General features: G+C 42.0%; 2 protein-coding genes across 10 annotated transcripts in view; one reads left to right on the top strand and one right to left on the bottom strand.

The window, feature by feature from the left end:
• Positions 1-11,817, top strand: part of LOC132977010 (sodium- and chloride-dependent taurine transporter-like) — a 37,412-nt gene extending 25,595 nt beyond the window's left edge. Inside the window, exons 10-15 of the mRNA XM_061041340.1 lie at positions 88-200; positions 1,724-1,861; positions 3,548-3,650; positions 4,444-4,544; positions 4,644-4,814; positions 5,327-11,817. Of these exons, the coding sequence (XP_060897323.1) occupies positions 88-200; positions 1,724-1,861; positions 3,548-3,650; positions 4,444-4,544; positions 4,644-4,814; positions 5,327-5,485 (785 nt within the window). The 3' untranslated portion in view covers positions 5,486-11,817. The remainder of the gene's footprint in view (positions 1-87; positions 201-1,723; positions 1,862-3,547; positions 3,651-4,443; positions 4,545-4,643; positions 4,815-5,326) is intronic.
• Positions 11,818-20,747: 8,930 nt separating this feature from the next.
• Positions 20,748-26,981, bottom strand: part of LOC132977268 (glutamate receptor-interacting protein 2-like) — a 160,848-nt gene continuing 154,614 nt past the window's right edge. For all 9 annotated transcript variants that reach the window (XM_061041764.1, XM_061041765.1, XM_061041766.1 and 6 more), the window contains exon 25: positions 20,748-26,693. In XM_061041764.1, the coding sequence (XP_060897747.1) occupies positions 26,517-26,693 (177 nt within the window). In that variant the 3' untranslated portion in view covers positions 20,748-26,516. The remainder of the gene's footprint in view (positions 26,694-26,981) is intronic.

The following is a 26,981-nucleotide window of genomic DNA, read 5'->3' as shown; positions in this document are numbered from 1 at the left end:
CCTCCCCCCACCCCTCTCTCTCTCTCTCTCTGCTCTTGCCCTCCCCCCCCCCCCCCCCCCTCCTCCTCCCACATCCCTCCTCTGCAGGTCCAGGCCTGGCGTTCATTGCCTACCCCAAGGCTGTAACCATGATGCCTTTTCCTACAGCCTGGGCAATTCTCTTCTTCATTATGCTGCTGCTGCTTGGCCTCGACAGTCAGGTTAGCGATTCACCACTTTCATTGAGGTGTCCAATAGCTGCACACTTGAATGCATGTTGCTCATAGAGGGAAAAAAAACACAGGGGTGTTTGAAAAGTCTCCAAGACAAACAAAATGTAGAATATCCAAAAGCCAAACGCTCACTTGCATGTGGTGCACGCTCGGAGACAAAAAGGGACTTCCAGGCGTGCATGGGTTTTACAGAAACACGAACACATCAGCTCAGCGTGGCTGCAAACTGCCCGACATCTCGGCCTGCTGAATGACGCGCGTGCCTAAAACGATGCACTGGATGTTTGTTTGCACTGTGCGATGATGATATTCAGCTCTTTCACACAGTTTCTATTCATGCAGGCTTCAGGTTGTTTTTTACTTCCCTTTTTAGAACTCACAAAACACGACAGGTGCAGCACTTCAAAGACTTCCAGTTAACGTACAAAACCTCGGGCCGGGGGGGAAGGGTGAATGTTTTGATGTCTCATCAGTTTTGATTTGAAAGGCATGTAGCTGACCTGATTGACAGGTGGGCGCGGTGTAACGGTTTGTCAGGAGGCTGCCTCAGCTCCAGCTTTCAGCCTGTCGCGTTAGGTCGACTGAAAGTTAGACTGAGAAAGCATTTCCATCATGGAGGCCACCACCGATGGGACTCCAGCGCCCCCTGCAGGAACAGAAGGCCTTCGTCCGTTAATATTTACAGTCTATGGTCTGTAGTAATCGCATCATCTGCGTCTTCTAGACGTGTGGTTACATCTTTTAGGAGGTGTACGTCAGGCTATGTAGGCTTCTGCGCAGATTCAACACAGGAGTATCAATCAGGATTTTCTCATTTTAACCACAAATATAAACCTTAAATATGAAAGGTGCTTTAGTCCTTAATTTGCTGCAAACTCATTCTTTCAAACACATGAAGGAATGAGGTTTACTCAAATGTTGTGTGAGCGTACGAGAAAAACAACTCTTTTGTCGTCATCAAGTAAAATGACTGAAAGCCAACTAATGTTTGGTTTAATCGTCAGAGGGCACAGCTGTTCTGAACTCACTGGTGGTGTTTTTTTTAGCTCCAGATGAACAGAAGTTTTAAAGTGCCATAGTGTGTTTAAAACAAGTAGGAAAGTGTTCCACCCTTCAGAGGCTTTACTGTCTGGCTCAGACGTGGGGGAGAAAAAAAGGGTTTTAGTTTTTCCTCACCTCTCCGAGTCTCCACATAATCCTCTGCTTCAGCCGCACGTGCGATCATTAACATGACCGCTGACCCTCGTGCGCGCGTGCGTGCGTGCGTGCGTGCGTGTGTGTGTGTGTGTGTGTGTGTGTGTGTGTGCGCTCCCTCACTCTGAGCATCATACTTTACAGCATCCAAAGTTCTACAGCTCTTACAGAGACAGAAGTTAGACTTCCAGAAGTCTGTGACATCAGTCGTTTACTACAGAAACAAAAGGGTTGGGACCAACAGACGTGAAGTCAAACGTAGATTTTTTAAAATGTTTTTTGGTAACCCCTTTGTGTGTTTGTGTTTCTCTTTGCAGTTTGTGGAGGTGGAAGGGCAGATCACATCACTGGTGGATCTGTATCCGTCCTTCCTAAGGAAGGGTTACCGCAGAGAGATCTTCATCGCTATCATCTGCTGCATCAGCTACCTGCTTGGACTCACAATGGTTACCAAGGTAACGGCACCAAGCAGAAGTACTCATGAAATCTGAAATAATAAAAAAAAAAAAAAAAAAAAAAAGTGACCAGAACCCAATGACCTCCTTTTCGAGCTCTGGCTCAGAGCTCAGTGCGGTGCGGCAGGAACAACAGACAGCTATTAGTGTCGGCCCCCGGGGAGAAGACGGGAGGTTATTTATACAATCAAGTCATGAGAACTTCCTCTCCCTCCTCTGATATTAATAGATGCTGTAGAACCGACTTAGCGTTTCCAAATCTTCCTCCTCCTCCTCTGTGCTTATTTCTGTCTCTTGTCTGTTTTCCCTCGTCCCTCATCAGTTCTGACTCCTCCCCGTCATGTCCTCCTCTGTCTTTTCTGACGTGTCTTTGTTTCTCATGTCGTCTTAATAACTCAAAGATCCTGTCCCCTTGATTTGTACAAACCAAGTCACTTAAAAAGTATCTATCAGGGGCCGCCGTTTTAGCCTTCCCACCCTCGGTCATTTACATCATACCGTCCCCCACTCTCTCAACCCCGCCTCAAACTCCATCCACTGTCCTGTGTTCTCAAGGAGGATATGAAAAGCCCAAAAAAGAAGAAGTCATAACATCAGGCATTGTGTTTATGAAAGAGTCAAAATGATCCCTCGGACAAGTGACCATAGGTGATTTAGTAAACTTTGGGTGTGCGTGTTTAGTCGACTAAGCGCTTAAACATCACACTCGCTAGTCGGTACCAGATATACTCATATATTGCCCTTGATGCCGGTCACATTAATGCACATTCTGCAATGCAACCACCCTCCACTAGATGGTGCTGTAGACGTGCGCTGGCTGCAGCCTATGTTAGCGGTCCTGCTCTCCCCGCTCTACTACCTGGATGTTAACAAGCTCAGTGAACTGACAGAAGCAGCATGGTTTTGGAAGGTTAAGGATGAAGTTGTATGTCGGATGTGTCGGGTTAAACTGGCATCTTATACACACGGAGCTAAACGACAGTTAAGAACGCCACGGTGTGACTTGAAACATGAAGAAAGTCTTCTTGAAAAGTCTGCTGATGCCTGAGTAACCACCATCATCACTTATTGACAGTTATTTTGCTGTGTAGAGTGGAAGGGGGTTTTGTTGATTTTCCCCTCCCAGATCCAACTCCAACCCCCCTCCCCCCTCTGATTCAGGCTCCACAATCATCGATCAGCCCTCATTACTTCCTCCATCCTCATCCTTCCTTACACACCACCAGCCCCCCTCCCCTCCCTCCCTCCCTCCTTCCTGTTCTCACAAAACTTTCAACCTTCTCACTGTCTTTCTATTTTCTGCCCTGCCTGCCTTCCTCACCCTCTGCGGTTCCCATGGCAACATCTTTTTATGGCCATGATGGCCTGGTTTGAGTTTAGGATTCCCATGATTGTTAAACGGTTTTGACACTGGACGCACACACACACACACACACACACAGCAGTATTGTCATGTAAGGTCATGTCAGCTGTTCATCTTCTTGGTTATTTCAGGCGATATTTGTTGACCAACTTGGTCTCTTAAGAACTAAAGATGTTTATTTGCAAGCTTTTCTCCTCCAGTGGGTCTTCCTGTAGTCCAAACCGTCCCTCTGGACTTAAAGGCACACGTTTAAAGACTACTTGGGTTTTTTCCTTTTTAAATTGAGATTTCTCTAACCCTTTTGTTTGTCTGTGTTTCTGCAGGGTGGCATGTATGTTTTCCAGCTGTTTGATTACTATGCAGCTAGCGGTGTGTGCCTTCTGTGGGTGGCATTCTTTGAATGTATAGCTGTTGCCTGGGTTTATGGTGAGTACCATCTTTAAAGGATCAATGTGTAAGATATGTTTGCTGTTTTGGACGCCGGTTTGTCAGTTATCAGGTCAAACCAACAGGTGTTGCAGCGATGGAAGCGGGCAAGAGAACTGGTTCAGAGCCTCTGCATGTTTCTAATAAGCTCCACGAGCAGAAACGTGCTCAAACTAGGATCAATATTGGAGATGCTTCTGAAAAATGGAGAGAGGTTAGAACACAGAAAGGTTTACAGACCGATGCAGAGCTGGCTAAACACTGAAGCTTCAGTGTCCACCACATGGCGACCTGCGTGAGCATCGACTCTAGAGAGGAGGGGGCGGGGGGGAGATGGCTCTCTACAATGTTTATAATTTAGACTGCAGTACCCATTGTAAATACTAGGGGTCAGAGCTACATATCGCTCCTTTAACATTCCTTTCTGTTTTAAAAATGAAGCATACAAAGCAGTTCAAAGCAGACCTCATGGGTCACTACAGAGAGGAGCGGTATGCAACTCAATTTTATAACCTAGCAACAGTAACTGCGGTGAGAAGCGCCCTGAAAACAAAGTTGCGTGCTCTCGTTGTAAATGGTCACAGGATCTTAAACAACATCTTCTCTGAGGGAAATAGATTTTTCAATCCAATTTTCCCGTTTTTTTATCAATGCCCTATTCCATAACGTTGAATGACCTCATGTCTGTTGCGAGACTTTTGATGCTTTGCCAATTATTTTCACTGGTAAAATATATCAAGATTGCATTCTGTTGTTTTTGAACTAATCCGGAGTTATTGTGCTGTCTTCTCAGGCGTTGATAATTTCTATGATGCTCTTGAGGACATGATGGGCTACAGACCAAATGCTTGGATGAAATGGAGCTGGACTGTTATCACTCCTTTACTGTGCATGGTGAGAAACACGCTTTGGAAACATGTTGTAACTACCCATGTGATACTGAGTTATTACGATGCGACGAATCCGACCATGCATGTCCTTGTCTCTCTGCAGAGCTGCTTCATCTTCTCCTTGGTCAAATACAAGCCATTGACGTACAACAAGATCTACGAGTATCCTGACTGGGCTGTCGGAATAGGTTGGACTCTGGCCTTGGCCTCCATGATCTGCATCCCCATGGTGGTTGTCATCAAGATCATCCGATCTGACGGGCCGCTCATCGAGGTGGGTGGTTTGACATGTTGGGCCATTCACTGAGCGGCCACATTTAATGGGATTAAGAACGAACGATTGTTTAAATCACCTTTTTAAATGTCACTTTTGTAGATAATGTTGTGAGTAGGGATTCACCGATGCAACATCAGTATCGGCACATCTGCAAATAATGTCAATTTAATGCTGACATCTGGTACAGCTAACGGCTGAAACAGAGAAGAGGTTTTTCATTGGGCGGGTTGAGAGGCTGAGCGGGTCAGCTGTTGGACAAACTCTGAGATTGAGAGTCATGTCATGGTACATTAGTATTTGAATCAGTCGTTATTTTCCTAATTGGTGCATCTCTAGTTGTGAGTCCAAATTTCGAGGCTAACGTGTTTTTTTGTATTTTCTTTCTCCCATCTGTCCTCTCGATCTCTCCTCACTCCATTCCTTCTTGTCCTTTCTCTCCACTGTCTCTCTTTCTTTTTCTTGATCACTATTATCCATCCCTTCCTCTGTCCATTCCTGTATTCTTGCAGAGGATTAAGGCGGTGGCAGCCCCTGTTCGTGGCGGGGCCAGCTCTCGTCCCGCAAATCATCGCGGCCTCAAGGAGCTTTCCTGCCCTCTGGACCCCAACGGGAACAAGGGCCTGCTGATGAAGGCGCCCACCCACACCATCGTAGAAACCATGATGTAAAGGAGTGAGGCTGAGGCTCTCCATGAGACCGCTCTCCTCTCCTCTCCTCTCCTCTGAAATGCTTCTAAAAGCTAGCTAGCTTTCTGTCTCTTTGTCTGTCTGGTGGACTGAAAGGGTTTTAAGGAAAAAAAATGTTCCCGTTCAAATCTCTTAGGAATACTTTGGAAGTAGTTTGCTCTTGATGGTCTTCTTGTAAGGGTAGCATCCCATTTCAAATCTGTTTCTGATAAACTCACAGGTTGTTTGCCTTTCCCCTTTTGTTGAGACACTTGTCGTTGAGTCCTTGAATCAAACGGCCTCCACAGATCACCAAAAGTACTTTATCTGGCTGCTCTATGAATACTTATTTTCTCTTTGGACTGGGTGTACTTACCTGAGGTATTTGCCTTCGGGTTCAACTTGGATTCATCCGTTCCTTTTTGTAAAACAGTCGCCCAGAAAAACACAAGTAAACATTTTCTTTTACCAAAATGAAGGAACTTCAGACCAAAAGTTTAGTAAATACTTCCTCAAGCCGTCATAGTTTGACGGCAGAATCATTGATGGATACTTGAAAAGGTTAAACACAACCTGTGATGGTTCATTTCCACCACCACTTGTATAGCGCCAGCTCACGAGAAGTTTCATCCCAAGGCTCCCCTCAAAAAAGCAGGCAAAAGACCGACCCCTCTAGATTTTTAAGCACTTTCAGGATTGATAAAATCCCTTAAAGGTGAAGAGATCAGTGAGCAGCATTTTAACTCCAAGTAGTAAGGCAGACTGTCACTGCTCTCTGGCGCTCTAAAGCAGCATAAACACATTCATTCGACTTCACTTTTTAATTATTGTAAATGATGCTATAATAACAATATCATGCTGCAGATCTGTAGGATAGTCTTCGATTAGTCCATCCACAAGAAGACAAGATCTGAACTTTTAAAATGCTAATCCAAAACACAAATTTGCCATTCACTTTGTCTTTAAACTCGGCTAGTGAGAAGTTAGCTTCGCTTTTGGTCTGAACTCGCCTATGGAAAGATAAAGCGGCATGTCGTCGGTAAAAAGGAACTCTGAGAAATCATCTTTGTCTTCTTTTAGATCCAATTGGCAAAAATGTCCACGAGCAAACTCGTCTTAATTCACCAATCTCCATTTCAGGAAGGTCACTGTTGGGTTCAAGTGTGTTCCAAATCCCAGACAAAGAAATCCTTCTGAATTTAACTACTCAACCAACCAAACTTAACAAATCACCCAACGTGAAATTGCTATCCCTCAGCTGCAGTCTTCACTTTCGAATCATTAAAAACAAGCTGTGAAGGGCGGATAAAAGTCTACCTGACACAGAAACGATAGCCGACGACCCTTACCAAACCAGAATCCAGAACCACCTTAGCATGAGTATCCCCATCGTCCGTAGCCGGAAGCTATGGGCCAACGAGAAAACTTAGCACTGAGACTGTGTCCAAAGGAAACCGGTTCCTGCACAAAGACGGAGGTATCTGAAAGGATTTGAATTGTGGAGGTTGAACCCTTGAGTGTGTTGTCTGTGGCGTACTGTACAGTAGTAGCTAACCAGTCTATCTATATCTATCTCTCTATCTATCTTTCTCTGTCCTAGACCAGTTTACAGTACATAAGTGCTGCACTAGGCACTCTTGGCTTACATTTTTCGGATTGGATTTGTTTTCTTTTCTACAGAGGAAGTTACATTATTACTAGTTTTTCCTCTGTCAATGTTTAGATTTTTTTTATTAAGACTATAATGTTATTGGTATTCACTATTGGTGATAATTGCTGTAGTTTTACATAGAGGAAGGAACACGTCTTTCATCTGGTGAAAATACGAAGCTATTATACAAATCATACATCTACAGTGGCAGCCATTGTAGTAATAGACCTTTCATGCATCTGTCCTGCCAACGATTCTGTCTTTAGCGTCGGGGAAACAAACAATGCAACAGATTTCTCCAATACTTTCTCTCGTGGGGGGTTTGGGTCGGACATTCAACAAGCAGTTCAATGTACAGAAAAAAATGGGAATTCTACAATGGCTCCATCTGTAAGTTTGTAGGCGTTGGGGGTTTATAGCTTTTTTTCTCTTTTGTAAATACCAGGGGACAGTATTTAATTTGGTTCAAAGTAGCCTGGCAGGGCACTGTCAATGGTTAAACAATATTTCACCAACTCAGTGACTCAAAGAAACCAATCGTTGGGTTGCAGTCCCAACAGATCAGCCAGTGTCAAACTGTCCGCTCGTCCGAGTTTCCAATTGCTCTTCAGTCACTGTGAACTGTGGCAGCTGGCTGCAGACAAACCAGAGCCAATGAGTGACAGAGTTTGGTCTTGTTTTTTCCAACAGACACTGTGGTTACTTTAGCTCACTGAAATGAAAGCTAAAGAGGTTTGTTTTACATCAGGAACCCAAAAACAAGTAGAGCTACAGCGATGAATCCATCACTGATGAATGCAGCGCAGAGTCGTGATATTCCCAAGTCAAAATGTTAAACCTTTGCTGGTTCCTCATCATCAGGAGTATGAAACATGCAGCTTTTTTCATGTTCTAAATGAAGATCTTTTGACAATTTTGAAAATTGGGTGCTCTAACTTCCTGTTTGAGTTTTCCTTTTTAGATAAGAACTCTCAGATTTGACGCAGAAGACTGTAAAACGCTGTGTCACGAAGTACGACGAGGTTAGTACTTTAAGAAAAGCTTGGTCCAAACTCTGTACATCGTTGGTACTCTGAGTAAATCCACTTTATGATACATTAACAGACGCTGTATCTTGAACTCTGGCTGTTTTTTTTTTTTTTTTTTAAAGAAACATGAAAACAAAACTACATTTCATTCCTCATGATGATTAAAGGGCCATAGTACAGACCGTGTGATCCAATCACAACCGAGCAAAGCAGACGTTTCCAAGAAGTACGACAGCTTCATTTGGATCGGTCTGTGTAACAAGGGGTTTCCCATGAGTATGTGTCACCAGCGACCATCCACTCAGGACCTTCTCTGGAGTGCTTTTATCGGCTGTGAAGCTGCATCAACCCAGCGTCCAAAAAGTTTCGACTGCTAACTGTGGGTGACAAAGAGCTGACGCTAAACGGTAGCAATCGAATTTGATGTTTTTTGTGCTAAAAAAAAAAAAAAGCCACTAGATTGGTTCTTTGTCACACTGAATGCAAAAATCGCACCTTAACTGCCTGATTTCTCCACAATCTGAGGCAAAAATCCAGAGAGAGTGAGTCAGCGTGAATTTTTATCGCACCTTATTTGTATAATTTGGACTTCATATCAAACGATGAGGCCACAAAGAAATGAGAAGAAACAAAATAACACTGCCATCTTTTTATTCAGGGTCCTCAACGGTGAAAAAAAAAAAAATCTGAATGTTGTTTAAACACTTCAAGTTTGGAGCTTTTGGTGCTTCGGTTCTCCCAAAAGAAGACATGATATAAATAGATCAAAAAAAACTCAATAAACATGAACCCACATCGAATACACGCATTTCAGGAAGTGACCAACAACATCCCGTGAGAAGTACTTGTGAGTCCAGGGCCTCACTGTGGGGGTCCTAGAATCTTTTTCGTCTGTTTCTTTCTTCACGTCGAATAATCTAGTTCATATCATTCAAAGGGATTTGTGAAACCAAATCCACAGGAGACATCTATTTTCATATGGTGACAAACTTTTCCTATATGAGTCGTCTTTGTACAGTTAACGCTTCCCATTGCAGACCTCCCATTTTAATACGAATACGAAGCTTTGTTTTAATCGTGAACTTTTTGTACAGATCTGGTTCTCTCGTCCCTCTGAAGGATCTTTGCACCGAGGGTTAAAAACTAAATGTGTTGATGCTGAAAGGAAAGATGTGTCGGCCTCCCTTTGGCGACAAAATTACACTTAAGGAAAGTTTAATGGTGCGTTCCATTTACCGTCGCACCTGATTTAACCGCTTTCCAATCATGAACATGCAACAAGTTGGACAAGCAACATGGATGCCTCCAGGAGAACCTTTGTTTGTTAGCTTATTTCAGGCGATAACAACACAATATGTGATAACTATGGCGCAAAAATAACATCACAACACGTCCATTGATACTGCATTTCCGACTTCTGAGATCAAATGGAACGCACCATAAGAATCTGTCTTGGCGTCGATTAGTCCACAGGGTTTTGAATTTGGTGCATTTATAAAACTGCAAGAAAAACAAACGTTAATAATCTTCGACTTGTGCATCGTCTTCAACTAAAAGAAGGTGATGTCAGAAATGTAAAATTCTGAAAAGACAAACTCAGAAATATCTAATTCAGCCATTTCAACGACGCATACAACTCTTTGACTGGATAAAAACCTTCCCCCCGCCAGGTGCAGAGATCCTTCTTTTTGTGTGGAAACGTGGACCAGAATGAACTAATGCAGTCATTTATCCGATTATTCTGCCTATCTCTGTGTGTGTGTGTGTGTGTGTGTGTGTGTGTGTGTGTGTGTGTTCCCAGTATGTACCAGTCCCTCTGCCTTCTTACACTCCCCGTCAGTTAGCGTACGTTACCCGAAGCTAACCCATGTTTTTGTTGTTGTTGTTGTTGTCTCAGATTTAAAAAGTTTGCAAGAGAATCGAAGCATTAGCCATGCACACGTTTTTACCGCCGAATGTTGAAATGTGAAAGTCACCCGCGGGTGGATGTAAAAGTTTCTGAAGATTTTATTTTTTAGACCGAAAAAAAAACGTGATTTCTTTGATCTTGTTTTACTGAATTCAGACGTTTTTTCTTATTCTGTTTGATCTGTGTTGTCTGTCACGTTGCCTTTTGTATTCCAAACATAGTGTATCTGAACCTCTGTCATTGGAGTAACATGTACGACTATCAATCAAAAAGCAAACACACTCAAAAAAGCTACAATTTGTTACGTGCAATACTTTGTAGAAGAATTTTTATTTTTCATGCTGTTTTTGGTTTTTTTCACCTTTTTCAAGTAAGACGATCGCCTGTGAAATCTTGAAGAAAAAAAATAAAAATTTGAATCTTCAGGGTCCAGTTGAATTCAAAGCCGCCACAAAATGCTCTGCAGTATGGGACGAAACCAAATGAGACCACTATCCCATCCAAGATCGTGTCGTTTGAAATGCACTGAGAATCAAATGATTTGTAAACTTTGTGACATTAAACTAAATTTCTTTGCGAATTGCAGTTTTTTATTTTTTATTTTGGTGACAGACATCTGAGTTTGTGGAGGGGTGGGGGAGGGTGGGGGAGGGTGGGGGGAGGGGTGAAACACAGTAACACTGCCAAGACGCACGCCGTCTTTCTACTTTCAATTCTGCTGTTTGCTTTAAAAAAAATCAGGCGGCTTCCCAACAGCACGCCGCCACCAAAGCTCACCAGCTTTACTGAAGTAACAGGCGATTGTTCTGAGGAATCAAAGTCTGATTTTCCTGTGATGGGAAAAATACGTTGCTGCTTTTGGGAAGCTTGACCCATCGCAACGAGAGCAGAAAATCCAATAAAAACCAGATTACACAACATCAAATGTGGGCTTTGCTTTAAATTATTGTACACAACTTCTACATCCAGCTCGACTCCGCCAAAGCCCTGCAAACCTTTCTACTTTATCAAAGAAAAAGAAACCAAACTTACATGTAAAAAGAGACAAACAGCCGGGGTTTACATCTCATGTTCATATCTGCAGGCTTCAGAGTCTGTCATGTTTCTGTGACGCCACACAGGTTTGACCTTTGGGCTTCTAAAAAGGTGACTCGAAACCTCTTCTATCACTGACGTCACTCTGTGCTTCTTACTGGCTGCTGAGGAAGGTAAATGTGGGGGCTCCATTTCCTGGCAAGCGTCATGAACGCAAATATTCTCTACGCGCTTCGGTTTGAAGCTTGAAAAAAAAGATGTCCTCACATAGGTAACCAGATTTATAAAGTAAGCTCAAGTTTCAGAGGACGATATTTAACATCAAAAGCTTTCCCTCCTTTTAATGATCTCTGCGCTGAGGCTTCTGGGAAATGGAGTCCCGCCCTGCTCTTCCTCCCCGTCCCTCTCTCATGTCCGACTCATCCTGGTCATGGTCTCCAATGACATTGCCTCTGTCTTTCCTGCATCATACTGTAAACTGTATACCAGCCCTTCCTTTTTGAGAATGTACACGGGGGAAAATGTTTTTTTTTAATTCTTGTTGAAGAAAAAAAAAACATTTTTTAAATGAATTTGAAAGCTTTTATTTTTTATTTCTATTGCCAACCTGTAAGCTAGAAAAGAAAAAGAGAAAAAAATATGTGTTTGAACGGGTTTTACAAAGTGTAAAACTTTTTTTATTTCTTAATAAAAAATTGTCTTCAGAAAAGTGTTCTGGCTCATTGTTTAACGTTTTATTATATGATTAAATTGACTTTACTGTCATTTTCAAGGGGCGGCTGTGGCTCAGTGGTAGAGTCAGTCGTCTCTCAACTGGAAGGCTATTAATTTCATGATCTCTGGACTCTGGTTTCCCCATGACAGCGAGTCTTTTCCTTGAGATCTCACTTTACCTAGAAAGGTAAATGTGTTGTGGAGGTTCAGTGTTCCAAAGAGACATACGACACATAACGATACACATTCAAGGTTAAAACGAGCAGAGAGATTACATTAAAACAAACATCATCGCTTTCATCATGTCAGAGCAACGTCCTTCCACAGACACCATCTCAAAAGTTGAAGTGCTTCATCTTGTGCTAGCTTTGTTTCATAGTGCTCTAGCTGCAGGTACAAAAGTGTTTCTATAGCGTTTTGATCTCCCCTAGGGCAGAAGCTGAAACTCTTTTAAACTCTTTTCTCATCTAAAGGACGAGAACAGTCGTGGAGAATAAAGCTCACCAACAATAAACATAAATAAATGAATCACAAAATGAACCATTCCTCAAAATCTGTCATAAATCATCAACAACGAGGCGATCAAAAAGTGCAATACGAGTCAGTGAAAACACCTACAATCAGATATGCCCGCCTCCAGATCATTAAAAAGACCTTTAAAAACATTCAAGGAAACCAGCTCCCGAAGATTTAAAGTATCTTAAAACCGATTCCAAGAAGAGGGAGCAGCATACTTGAACGCCCTTTTTCCTAATTCTCTACGGGCTTTAAGGATGGTTAAAAGGTATAAATCCTGCGAGCGAAGATGGTATCTTCCAGTACTTTTTTGAAGTATGTAGCTCTGTAGGTAGGGTAGAAGCAGACCAAGAATACCCTTATAAATAAAAATATGCCAGTGGTTTAGTCTGGCATATTCTTGGTTGGATTGAGACTCACCTATTGACCAATTTACCGACCACTGATTGGATCAAGTTATTGGACTAACCACTGAGTCCTTCAGTAGGACCCCTGCCTGGTTTAAGTCTCTGATTTAAGTTAAAACCGCAATGGAGTGTAGCCGATATTAGCAGCCACATTTCACAACCTCTCTTTCTGCAGGACTCAGGAATGTGGATTAACATCTTGGTTACTTTTTACCAATAAAGGAACTGATCAATGATTTAAGTCTCCCTATCAGACAGGCTCTGGAGGACAGGATATTATAAACTTTTACAACGCCTTGAGTAAACAACCAAGTGGAAACAGAACACTCTGCTATCTATGAATTCACCCCAAAGACATGAACCGTGACTGAAACCAGTCTCTGCAAAGTCGTAAAAATTGTTGAAGGACTGCTGAAAAACTGATTAAACCACAGCGTTCAATTCTGCATCAAATGAACATTTATGTCTTTCTTCATCTAGATATTTGTAATTGTCACACTGAATGTATTGTAATCATCTTTTTAAACTCAAAATCTGATGTTCAGAATACAAATAAGAGTTATAATAGTTTTAATAGGAATTTGACGTGGAGCGCTATTGCCATCTAATAGCTTCATAATTATACATTTAGACGTGTTATAAAGCATACTCTTTGATATTAGCTATAGAAGGTGTTATTTAAAGACACCAATTTCTTTTCCTACTTTATTAATATGTCTTATTAAGAATGTTGACTGTATAACATGGTTTTGTTCACCTACAGGCTGGGATTAATTGACGATGTTCCCAGGTGGTGGGATTTTCATCTCAATCTGATAGAAATGTTTGTCTAAATATATGACGTGACCCTACATCAACGTGGCTCTGATAGAAGTAATATCTAAATGAATGTATGGTGACGTATATATGTTTAAATTCTTATTCTTAATCTTATTGAGTAAACTCAATAGTAAACTCAATAAGTAAGTAAAGTAGTAAGTAAGTTGAGTAAACTCAATAAGTAAGTATACTTGGTTTAATTTAAACAATTGTCCTCCGGTCAGAGTGGGAGTAACCACCCCTCTCTTGCAGCTGATAAAAGTTCAGACTCAGCTCAGATCTTTGGTTTTTCCAGGTTCTTGCTCTTGCTCGCTTCTCTTCGGACTTTAGTTCGAATCACCTTGAGAAGTTTGCGCCGTAGAGAGACGAATCTCTGCTGAACTTTTATTTTCAACGCACATTTTTGAAACATCAATTATTTTTGCTCAAACAAGGCTTTTGAACTTTCTTCTCCAAAGTCTTTGCTCTTCAATTTTGAACGCTAATTCCTTAATTTGGATTCATCGAGATGGACATCCGGTTAATCTGAGTTGGAAATCGACGTATCAAAAGACTCTTTAATATTTTTCCTGTTGGATCCTCTTGGAGCTGATGAAGACACAACCACGACGGCTGAACTGCCATTCCACCTCCACTCTAGCTGCACACTCCGACCAAGGTGCTAAGGCATCTAATCTGGCCCGTGGACCTCTCTGGGCCTGAAAAGAACCACTTGCCGGAGACTGAATCGCGGGACCAGTAGGCGGAGTGCAATCGAACACAACTCACAGTAAGAGTGTTGGTTCTGCAGTGGGTGTTGAGAGATTAAGTCGTGAGTCGTGTCTATTCAGAGCCCTCTTTAAATCCAAATAGAATCCCAAAATTAGTTTATCAACTTTTTCCCTTTCGATCATTTGCTGATTAAGTCATTCAAACAATACCTCGTCTTATCTCATTACTAAATATATAATGTCACCATACGTTATAATTGCATTATCCCGATCATAAGAATTATATTCTTCTATCTGTTTCACCTATACCTTATTGTTACCATTTCTATATAAAATTTTACACATAAAATTCAGAACTTTGTCTGTGTTTTCTGGTTTAACATTTCTAGAACTTACTTCTTTCAAGATATGAAACTGACTGATTAATTAATTACTACAGGCAATATTAATTTCCTTACTTTGTAAGGTGGTGCTCCGAGGTAAAATGAAGATATAATATCTTAATAAATTAATTACGCTACAGGAGCCTAGTTGCCAACTAGTGAACTAGCTGCTAGGACAACAGCTGATGATTCTACCAGCTGATGGTGCTAACAGCTGCGCTAACAGCTGATTGAGCTGAAAGCGTTTGCTTTCATTAATGTATGGTTGTGTGTCTGCTTAGGTCCCGTATTTTATGCATCAGAAGCAAAAAGTAAAATTGCACAGGAAATGTTACTATAAATATATAAATAATATAATGAGATGTTCTGCAGTACGAGTATTGTGTATATTAAATCTTAGAGCGTGTAAATGTATGATGTGCACAGACATCAGCTGTTAAAAACAATATTTCATACAGATCCTTCCATTCAAGTTCAATTTCCCCACTCGCAGGACTCATGTAACTAAATCCCCTCGACAACATAATGAAGTCTAATCCGACAAAGCCTGTAATACAAGATTTAAAGTATTCGAGCCAACACAGGAGGCTGCATTCCTCCACGTTCAAAGCTGCAAGCTTCCCCAAAATATGAGAAAGTAATCAGAAAACTGCTCCACAGGAATCTCAATAATAAGGCAGCTGTGCATCAGAGCATGTCCGGATAAATGTCTAAAAAATACCGACAGTATGGGAATATATTTACACATTTGAGGACAGAATGATATAATGACATTTTGACATGTGGATGTAATTTCTGTGAAGTGAAACGAAGTGACTCCCAGACAGACCAACTTATTAAAGGAAGAGGGCTCTTTGATCCAGTAGGTGTCGCCCTTGAGCACTAGCATGAAACCAAAACAAACTGTTTGGCCACACCTCCTCCATACTGAAGCCTCTGCTCTCCTCCAGAGACACACCTCCAACCCCGCTCCACTCACTTTCTCAACAGGTCAAGCTCAAGCGGCGGACAAAATCCTCTTTGGCTCGAGCTTTTATACACAAGGGGAGGAGCCGGCCGTCCCGTCCATGTAAACACGGCTCTAACAACAACACAGCCAGCGGGACTCGAGCTTCTCCCTCATTGTAGACAGTCATGACTCAGAGACACATTTACACAGGATAGACTTGATTTATGATGTCAAATGTCCCACATTCTAACTTTAAAAGTAAAGAGTTGCTCATACAGATGGATCACTAGGATAACTCGGCTTTATTACTCGGCTCTATTACAGCTCACACAACGTGTTTTTTCCTTACCCTGGGGCCTGCAAGTCCAGTTTAAAGATCAATATATTGATAACATGAAGAAAACGTTGACAAAATCTGCCTTTAAAGATTTCAAACTAAGAACAGATGCCATCAGAGCATGATAAATAGAACGTTATCTAAATAATCTCTGATCCCCTGTACATGTTTTGTTCTTGTAAGTAAAATATACTTTAGTAAGATTAAGATTAAGATTAACTTTATGGTCCCAGTGGGAAATTTGTCTTGGACTCTCATGTCAGAGCTCTGATGCAGTAGCAAAAAATAACAAAATACATTCATTCGTCAGTAAAACATGTCAGTTAAATAATCATTAAATTCCATACAAGTGAATTACTAAAACCATAAATATGTAATAGTTATGAAAAGTGATAACAGTGCAGGTACATCTACACATCTTCACACACACACTCACACCACCTCATACATGCACACGTATACACACACATTACAGTTTAGGTACTGTTGAGGGCTTTGATGGACAAGGGAACAAAGGTATTTCTGAAACGGTTGTTCCTCCCTCGGGGTGCCCTGTATCGTCGGCCTGAGGGGAGGAGCTGGTACTCAGGGTGAAGAACCGGTAAATACTTTAATTGGATCGGAAAAGCAACGTAAATTGGTTGAAATTCTGTCGTCAAAGCTCTCTCCAGTGCAGCCCAACAGGCTAGTCTTTGGCTCTGGTTCAAGAGCAGAGATACTTCCTGGGCCTCAAAACATCAGCTGTAGCATACGGGTGAGTGGAGGGCGGTAAAGCAGAGGGGGGGGGGGACACCTGGGACGCCAGATGTTGCTGATGAGCCCTCTGGAGGTGTCATCCCCACTCACATCAACTTGGGTATTATGGAGGTTACAAGGGATTGTATCACCTAGTCCTTAAATTGAACTCACTTGTTAAATTAGCATCACTGTTTACATTGTGTTTGTTGGAAACAATCCAATGTGAAAACCCAGCAGCCTTGCTGTTTGGGTGAGTGATGTGCTCTCCAGCCCTCAAGGGATGTGTTTTTCTAAACTTAAGAGCTTGTTTAGTTGACGACAACCCGCAGAGAGTCCAACCTATGCTTACCTAACAAACCATAAAATAAAACCCAAAGAGAAATCACTAACTTATATACTTCCCTTCTGGGCCTCCGTACATGTGTGGTGGTGACTGTGTCTGCAGAGACTCTGTCCTCTGACTGGATTTTACTGTTCTGCTTTGTTCTGGTTGACTCGGGACGTTTCTGGGTGGGGAGCTGGTGTGTTTCCTCCAGCCAATGACAGCGCAGCAGGTGAGTTTAGGAGTTGATACAATTCAGCGATTGGACGCCATTCAAAGCGGTGAATGTGACGGACGTGGACGTAGCGTCAAAGAAGAGAAAATATAATCAAAGTGAGGAGAAAACACCAAGCGGATAAAGCTGGTTTTAAATCGAGGGTGAACCTTGTGTTGTCTTTTACCCGTGGACGTGGAGTTGGTCTGCTTCCTGTTAGACAGGCGGGTGACAAACACGGGCAGTTAGCTTGTGCTAGCGTGTGTTAGCTTGCAGTGTAGGTACATGCAGTAACATATTGTCCTGCAGTGAGGGTGAGCTTCTGGGGCAGATGAGCCCAGGAGGAGGATGGGCCCAGTTTGAATAATGTGTTTACGAGCTGAAACTTCACCTTTAAGCTTCTAGCTCTTAAAAACAGGAGAAAAAAAACCCCCAAAATCAATCAAGACACTAACCCTCTTAAGTTAAGCTGCATGCTCTGAAATAACAGCAGAGTAAAGAACGACACTTTGTGTAATATTACGACCCAAACATTCATTTCACTGCAGGGAAATAAAGGGCTCAGATTTTATTGGTAGGTTATTAGAAGCTGGGTAGTGAACACGGCTCAGTTTCCCACACTGTTATTTTCCTTAATCGCTGCAGTTATGTGTTGACATGAGAGCTACACATAATACTCATTTCCAGAACCCTGTTTATGCATCAGAGTTCGTAGAGCTGGAAGGCTCTTTAAAGCACATGACAAATCCAGTCAGGTCTCTTTGTTCCTTATTTGTTTTGAATTATAAATCTGCACAGTTAAGTCCACAAACACGCCCATGATTATCAACATTATTATGATGATTCTTGCTTCTGCATGAGCAACAAAGGCTCCTCAAGTCTGCGGTGACACAGGATCTCGGTGGTCTGAACCTGCTGTTGAATAATAGAAATGTTAATTTCTGGCTGTTTCATCGCCGCAGTCTGAGCTTAAAATATCTCCAGAAGGGAAATAAAACCACACAACCGTGACTTTTAACATTCTCAGATCACCAGCTCCAAGAATAGACTCTGCTGCTGAGAATCTCTGTTTGAACGTCTTGACAGTTTTTTTGGGCTCTCGTAAAAAAAAAAACAAGTGTGTGTCTTTAAAATCAGTGCATCATGGGACTTTTGCCTTTTGTTCTACGGTCAAAAATAGACCTGAACAGGAAGTGGTGATGGATGATGTGAAATTCTGATGTTTTGTTCCCAGGATGTTATGGTTTCTCACAACATGCCACAGGGTCTCTTTTTTCCATTTGTTTTTGTGGATTTTTCCCCAATTCAGCACATCATGTCCTTTCACCCTGTACCCCGACAAGTGCTGAATATACACGTGAGGTCCCTTCTTGGATATAGACATCACTCAAGCCTTCAGGTCCTCTCTTGGCAAAAACACATTTGAAGTTATATTATGCTTAAAAACATTACAAGTAGACGTGGTCTTACTTTTTTGTATTTTTGAAATGACCAGAAAGAGAGGTCTCCACTTGTATTTTGTAAACTGATAGTCCTCTGTTAGTACGGTACGAGTGTATGTGTGTGTGAGTGCATATATGTATGTCTGTAAAAATTGTGTTTTTTGTGTTCAGGCTCTGGGATGTATATGAATGCACAGACCTCTATATGAAGTCAGAGTCTCTCCGGGTACTCCGGCTTCCTCCCACAGTCCAAAGACATGCTGGTTAGGTTAACTGCTGACTCTAAATTGTCCGTAGGTGTGAATGTGAGTGTGTCTGGTTGTCTGTCTCTATATGTCAGCCCTGTGATTGGCTGGCAACCAGTGCAGGGTGTAACCCCGCCTCTCGCCCAATCACAGCTGGGATCGGCTCCAGACCCCTGCTACACCGTATGGGAAAAGTGGTCTCGATAATGGAAGGATGGATGGGTGGATGTTTCGTTGGTTGTAAGCCAGATTGTGGGGATGTGAAACTTGTCATACACATGAAATATTTTGGTTAAAGTGTTCTTTTTAAGGAAGCCCATTAAAATCAGAAAGTTACCAAAATAGGTTAAGGTTTTCAGCCACAGCGGACAAAAACAGAAGTCCTAGATTTTGGTTCCTGGTGCAGTTCAAATTACAGATTTATTATTTCTACCTCTGAATATGAATGACTCCCTCCATTCAGAATCATCCTCCCACTGGTCTGAATGTTCATCGGCTGCTTAACTACTTTTCCATGTGTGCATGTGTGTGTGTGTGTGTGTGTGTATTAAATGTGGTGTGTATGTCGGACCTGTTATGTAACAGTTGTAAACACTTGGGGATAATTAAGTCGGCAGAAGCAGAATGTACAGTACAGTTACAGTTTACACACACAAAGAGAACTGTGAGTGGGAGAATAAAAATCACGTGTGCTGACAAATTTATTGAAAGAAAAGAGAAAAACATTGAAACACTTCAGAAGAACATCCCTGAACATGATATAAACATAATAAATCAGTTTATAGAGCATGCCCACACATCTCTATCCGAAACAGTGAGAGGGTAAAAAATCCTAGTTTGATGCAGGTGGAAGAACCATAAAATTATTTGCAGTATCTGTTTCAGCGGTAGAAACATGAAGGGGCCTTTCGTACAATTGGTGCAAAGCGACTTAGTGTGCAGTGTAGGTGTCTTTGCTATATTCCTCCTGACTCATGCTGTCAGCCCAATTGGCTCCCGTTAGCACAGGTGCTGTGTTTGTTTTAGACCACCCACAACCTTGACTATAGTCAGCGGGGCAATAAGCTCAGACTACGTCGTACACAGTTAATGCTTGTAATAAAGTACAACGATATAAAAATACATAATTTAGATGAAAGTATACAAAGTGATTGTATAGATTATTGGTTACTGCCAGAAGGTCCCTGCAGGGTTTGCATGCAAAATCAGCCTCAAATTAAATCTTGTGTTGACAAAATGATAGACAGGGAAAGTTTTTTGTCTTAATTAACAAAATTTTACTTTAACTGCAGTCCAAATTTCTAAACATTGTAGAGAGCTGTCTCCCCCCGCCCCCTCCTCTCTAGATACAAAGCTCACACAGGTTGCCATGTGGTGGACACTGAAGCTTCAGTGTTTAGCCAGCTCTGCATCAGTCTGTAAACCTTTCTGTGTTCTAACCTCTCTCCATTTTTCAAAAGCATCTCCAATATTGATCCTAGTTTGAGCATGTTTCTGCTCGTGGAGCTTATTAGAAACATGCAGAGGCTTTTTAGGTCGGGTACAAGTTGGGCGTCCAAAACGGCCGTGTGGGGGGTACCTTAAAACCGCCTACCTTCTCTCGTCCAAACAAATCCAGAGCATTCAGGACCAGAAGTTAGAAGGAGGACATACTGGCTGCTGCATTGTTGTCAGAGAAGCCAGCACTTCAACATGTTTCCTTAATGTCTGATCATATAGTAAGGTCACTTTATCATTTCACTCTCTACACATCTCACTGATTGGACCTTTAAGGCACCACTGAGACTTCAAGTTGGAACAATCAGTGTATTTTCTACCAAAAATGAGGACAGAGGTCATAAAACCATAAAATTAGACTTTTTATTTTCCTTTTTTCATCTCTTCTTCTCAAAAAGAGAAGTATAGCAGTACAGTCTTTATTTCATAGAAAATGAATCAAACAAAACAACAACGACATCAAAGATATACATTTTTATTTTCCCCCTTCATCAGTTTGTTTTGTATTTTCTCCCTCGTTTTGGAAGAGTTACGTCGTCATAGAAAAATACTATTTTACATAGAATAGAACTTTACACAATTAAAAAAAAAATACTACACAATATCAACGCATACGTTAAAGGCCCAATCCCGAACCGCAACGATGTCTGATGATACCTTTCAGAGCATCTTTTGAAATGGGTTAAAGGTCTGCAAGAAGCCAATAAGTCTGTGTGGAAAGTTCTCCTGTGATTCATCAGGAAAGGAGAGAGAAGTCCTGAAACCAAAATGAATAACAGATCATAAGATAGAAGTTTTAAAAGTTGGTGTGGTAGTACTCAAAATCTGTCTTTGTCTCGAGACCACTTTTTGAAGGTCTTGGTTTCGTCTCAGACTTCGCGGACTCCGGATTTTAAATCAAAACCGGTCAAAACCACCACTGATTGTCTTTTTTTTTTATCCCCCGGTTACGGCCACTACCTTCCCGGTCTAAGTGAGTGACACGCCGCCTGCTCACAAGATGATGTTAGTGTGGTCTTGACTACAACACTAAATCATGAACCTCTCCCCCCGCAGAGTCGCATCTTTCTGGGGTTCCAGTTCAGACGCCTGAATTCATGTTTTCAATACTGGCGACTGGATTGTCAGGTCTGACCAGTTATCTGAAGAGTGCCTAACTGGCAAGCTTACAGTATAACATGTATGAATGCTTATCAAACTGATCAAGCGCCCGTGTCAATTAACAGCTTTTTTTAAGCTAGCAGCGCCCACCGCCTTTAATTTCAGAGTGCTTCCAACCTCTCCAGAATACTGAAGTTGGCTCGGAGCAATTTTACTTTTCCTGGACGTGATCGTAACGTCTGTTTCAAATTCCTCCAACAGCTTAATATTCACTTTAATTCAAGGAAATTGGACCTGAGAATTTTACATGCGAAAATACAAGTCGACTGACTTGTATATTATTGAAAGTCCCTTCTTGGCTTGGATGCATTGACCCATTGATCGGGATATGATTCAAGGTCCGTAATAAATGAATACTTTTTTATTGCATTAATAGCGTTCTACTTTGTACCTTTAGACTGTTTTAAAATGCAAATAATGGAATTACAATCTCATTAAAAGTCGAGCTGGTAGCCTGGTGGTTTGTGTGCGCGCCCCCATGTGCGGAGGCTGTGGTCCTCCCAAGTGGACGGCCAGGGTTCAAATCCGGCCTGGGGCTGTACTTTTCTATTGCCTTTATTGTAAAGACAGGACTGTGGATAGAGAATTAAATCAGGGAGAGAGTAACTCCTCATTTAGATATACTCTGTGTGCGCCACGGTCTGTCAGCGCCGCGGTTCACACATCACAGGAGAACTACCGCTGCGCAAACGGAGTATGTTGAAATTGGCTGTATTGGTTTGTGCGCGTGCCCCCATGTATGGAGGCTGTCATCCTACAAGTGGATGTCCTGGGGTTTAAATCCCACCTGTGGCTCCTTTCCCCAACTCTCGCTTCCGGATTTCTGACTCCATCCATCGTCCTGTCTCTAACTAAAAAGGCATTAAGAGCGTCCAAAAAAATAACCTTGAAAAACATGTATTGCTCATCTGTCGTTGCGTTTCCGGATTGGGCTTTAAACTGACCTTCTACCCAGAGATGCATAGTGAGTATGGATGACCACACATACAAACATACGTACAGTACATACAAATAAATTAACAGAACAATAAAGAAGGCTTTTCATCTTTTTTTTTTTTGTTGCATTACAAAAACTGTTTTTTTGGCCACTTGACATCGCGTATAAAAAAAACCACTCGAACATGACGTGTCGAACATGAACGTACTTACAGTGCATGGTATTCAACAGTGTGCTTCTTTTTGTTTTGTAGTCGGTTCACGGAGAGAAGTCAAAGTTATGAAAAAGTTTCCTTAGCTCGCCCTCAAAATCTGACTCGTATTCTGTGTTCAGTCTCAGAGACGGAAAAATTCTAACGGACCCCATCCCCCGCTAAAAAAAAAAAAAAAAGAATCACCTCTGTACAGTGAAATGTACACCACCATAGCTCCCACTGTGTTACACATCCACACACAAACACATGCTCATACATGCTCAAATGGGGGAAAAAACGGACATCCTTTAAGATACATACATGTAAACACACGTGTATAGTATACATAGAAACATTGCTCACACACACACATACACACACACACACACACACACACACACACGGCGGTCTCAGAGGGGGCAGCTGGATTTTGACTGTGTGTAACAATGTGAGGAAAGAGAGAGAGAGAGGGAGCGAGAACAGAGGTTGTGATTGTTCCTGTCGAATTATTTTCCAACCCTGCGGAGGACAAAGGTTATTCTCTGTTCCCTCACTTTCACACGTACATTCCCACACAGATTAATCCGCCGCTCTCTCCTCTCTTTATTTCTCTTTTTTTTTTTTTTTACACTCTAAAAACCGTGTTATTAATTCTCGTTCTTGTGCTTGCATAAGTCCACACTCAAAGGAATATACATAATAAAAACGTCACCTGCAGACACGCTGGAAAGTACACGAGAGGACGAGAGCAAACGGCCTGTCTGGTTTCTGTGAATCTGTCAGTGATTTGAGTTTCAAACAGGAAGGAATGAGTGGAGGGAATCGCTGCTGTTAGCAAACTCACCAAAAATAGCAGGTACGCACAGCCGGTGTGGGCGGATTCGGAAAAGTCAAAAAATTGTAGGTTCGGGTTTCTTTACATTTGTTTCACTACAATGCTTTCACGCTTGAGTTGCAAAAAGTGGGTGAAGCTATTTTAGGTGGAGTGAATAAGGAGGAAGTAAAAATGCAGCCGGGACGTTTTGCAAATGACGTCCAAAACGATGACTAGAGAGAAAGTTGTTCTTTAAAAGCTTGAAATGCAACATTCTGATTATTAATCCGCAGCACAGATCTAATATCGTGGAGCAATGATTTGCGACCCTCTGGTTTTGTTGTTCTCAGCTCTGTGTTCACACTGACGAGTCTGTGCTTTCTGCAGGTTGTTTGTTCGCTCAGAGGCTCAAACCTGTTTTTTTAACCGTTAGCCCTTACACCACGTGGGGGAAGAGAGGCGGCCCCGTCCAATCAGGGACACCCTGTCTACAGGGCATAAATAGAGGATAGCTGAAGGAGAACCAACAGACTTGGGGGCACAGTTTGTAAATTGCGCCACCAGAGGGCTCTCAATCAAGACAATAACAAAAGATGACGTCGAGGCTGGCGGGGAATCATGGGAGTGATTCTCCCCTCCCCCACCTCTGATAAAAACGAACTCTGAGTCGACAGTAGTCATGACGACCTGGGAAAAACCGACCTGAGCAAGAAAATCTGTTTACCGACGAGCTTATGTATCCGAGTATAATTTACATGACGTTTTTATCACAGCAGCAGATACAGTAACAGGACGGCAGCTTTCAGTAGCAGCTCACGCTTCATTATGTAGGGGCCTTTGATGTAACACCCAGTGTTTCCACGGCAACAACAAACATGTTGTGTCTGCCATGGCTCTAAAATGGATTCTAAAAGGATTTCTCTGGTTTTGATAACTTTAGGAAATACTTGAGGTAATGTAAGAACTCAATAACAAAATATATATAACATGGGTTTAGTCCATTTTTAATTAATTTAGATATTTTAGTGTAACAAAATAAATGTAAGAAAGATGCCGTCTTTGCTGTTACCGGTCTGCTCTTTAGTTAGGCTCGGTCAGAAACACTAAAGTATTAACAGTCTGCTCAGGAACATTTGATCCCTCAATCACGTCTTTGTTTCTTCTTCTGTGTTCATCAAAAACGTCCGGCTTTAGCTCTGTTTGTGGTCGCTGATCATCACTTAATTCCTGTTAAACGTTAATTAAATTAATGTCGCTTACCTGAATGTTTAACTGAAGCTCTCAGAAATGCAACACACAGCACCTTCACTGGCATAAATAGTTATTATCTGCGATTACACCGGAGCCAAATCATGAACTCTGCAGCTTTGAAGTGGCTGATGCTCTGAGGCTTTGTACACCTGAAATGAGGTGAGCTGAATTCGTCCGTCTCAGAGAGCTGCAGGGATCGATCGGCAAAGACCAAACGACGACTCGCGCGTAGGAATAGGGTCAAAATGTAGCAGGACAATGTTCTTGTTTTTGGCAACGTAGTCTCTCCGGGGCACAGCGATCCAATCCTCTTACAGCAAAGGATACATTCATAAATAACTTCTATCTTATATCAAACGTTCAGTTTGTCAGTAGAGTTGAGAAAGTCCCAAATCCTTCCATTCTGGAGTTTCCGATAATCATTGGATTATATAAAAACAGATTGACTACTATCATGGTCTGGATCTTGTCTTGATTGCACAAATTCAGATGTTCAAAAAATATCACTTTGCTCGACTTCGACGGTGCAGATGTGTCGAATTTAGAAGACTTTTATGCCTAGATAAGAAAAAGTTAAATTCTCCGGGAAATGATTCTTGGAAATTGCAGAAGAGTAGGGCCCGACCGATACGGGATTTTTCCAAAACCGATATCGATAGTGGGGCTAGAGAAAAAAATCTGATACCGATATATTGGCCGATATCTTTCTTAGATCTATGTTCAATCTGTAGAGATCGATTTCTCAAATGCAGTTATCAAACACTTGTGGAAAAGATTTAAAAATAAAGACAAGATGGTCACTAAACTGGAAAGTAACTGAGCATTTACGTACATCACTCTGCAGAGTGATGATGCTTGTTGTAATCCATATAGCGCCCTCTGCTGGTGAACGAGAACTGCTAGTGTAATGCACTGAAAATTGACTGGAGAATAAATCGAGTAATATCGGCACATATTATGAGATAAAATTAGCCGATACCGATAGTCACTGGACATGCTGATATCGACCGATATTATCGGCTGGCTGATTAATCGGTCGGGCCGTACAGAAGAGCAGCAGAATTGTAGCAGCAGAACAGACTTTTTACCACGGCTACATCAGTGTAAACCAAAGTGAGACACTTTTCCTTCATAAACGTTTGTTCAAACCTCTTCTCAGATCGTTTTAAAAAACACATGAAACTCTGCAAACCGAACAAGGCCCTGTCTCTCAAAAATCACCCACAATATTATGTAATAAGGCAAATCCCCCCCTGGTGCACCAGTCATTTCCATAAATCTATGGCCTGGCATTAATAACAGCGGAAATTACCTCACCCTAAATTGCAGGTTTGAGTCGTTTGTTTTCAGTCAAAACAAGATTTAAAGAGTCTGAATCTGTGGAAATGGAAGGTTAAAGTGGCAAGTAAGTGGTTGTTTATGTTGGAACAGCGCAGTGAGCACTCTGAGTCAGCCTTCAGGAGGGGCGGGTCGGGGGGGGGGGTCTCTAGTGGGATTTGATCTGTGGCTGTACTTCTATGGAGAAATACAACATATAAGAGCAGTTGAATCCAGCATGGATGTGGAAGGGGGAGACTTTGTGTGCATGCAATGATGTGAAGGAGTCTGTGTTTTAGTAGAATTATTGCCGGCAGGCGGGGTTTGTCTGTTTCGGTCAGATCCAGGAGCTGTACCTTTGCACTTCATCACCAGTTAAAGCGCGTCTCTGTTAGTCTTACGCTGTCTTTCAGTGTGTGTGTGTGTGTGTGTGTGTGTGTGTGTGTTACAGATCTTGCAGGTGGTCCAAAGTGTTGTTATTGTCCTCTAAGTCGTCTTCATCGTCGTCGTCGTCGTTTGCCATTGGGTTCCTGCTGATGACCAGTTCCAGTCTGTCCCCGGCCTCTGTGATCAGAGGAACCGCCAAGCAGCAGTCGAAGTCCCTCGTCCTCACGTGGTTCACCTGGACAGAGACAGAGACACAGGTGATGGCAGCTCTGCCAAATGGCACTGCTTTGTAGCATCCTAGAACTTTAAAGGGGACATATTATGAAAATTCCTCTTCTACAGTGTTTTTGAACATATATTTGGGTAACCTGAGTGTCTACTGACCCACAACATGTGAAATAAATCCATCCAGTCCTTTGTTTGTGGTCTACAAAAGTCTTACAACACAGAGAAAAATGCTCCATTTCAAATGTGCTCTCTTTGTGATGTCACAGTGGGATTCTGGTAAAAAAAATCCCCTCCC

Source organism: Labrus mixtus, chromosome 7, assembly GCF_963584025.1.
Source record: "Labrus mixtus chromosome 7, fLabMix1.1, whole genome shotgun sequence".
Taxonomy (NCBI): domain Eukaryota; kingdom Metazoa; phylum Chordata; class Actinopteri; order Labriformes; family Labridae; genus Labrus; species Labrus mixtus.
Note: the sequence above shows the minus strand (reverse complement) of the source record. Positions and strands in the feature narration are given on the sequence as shown.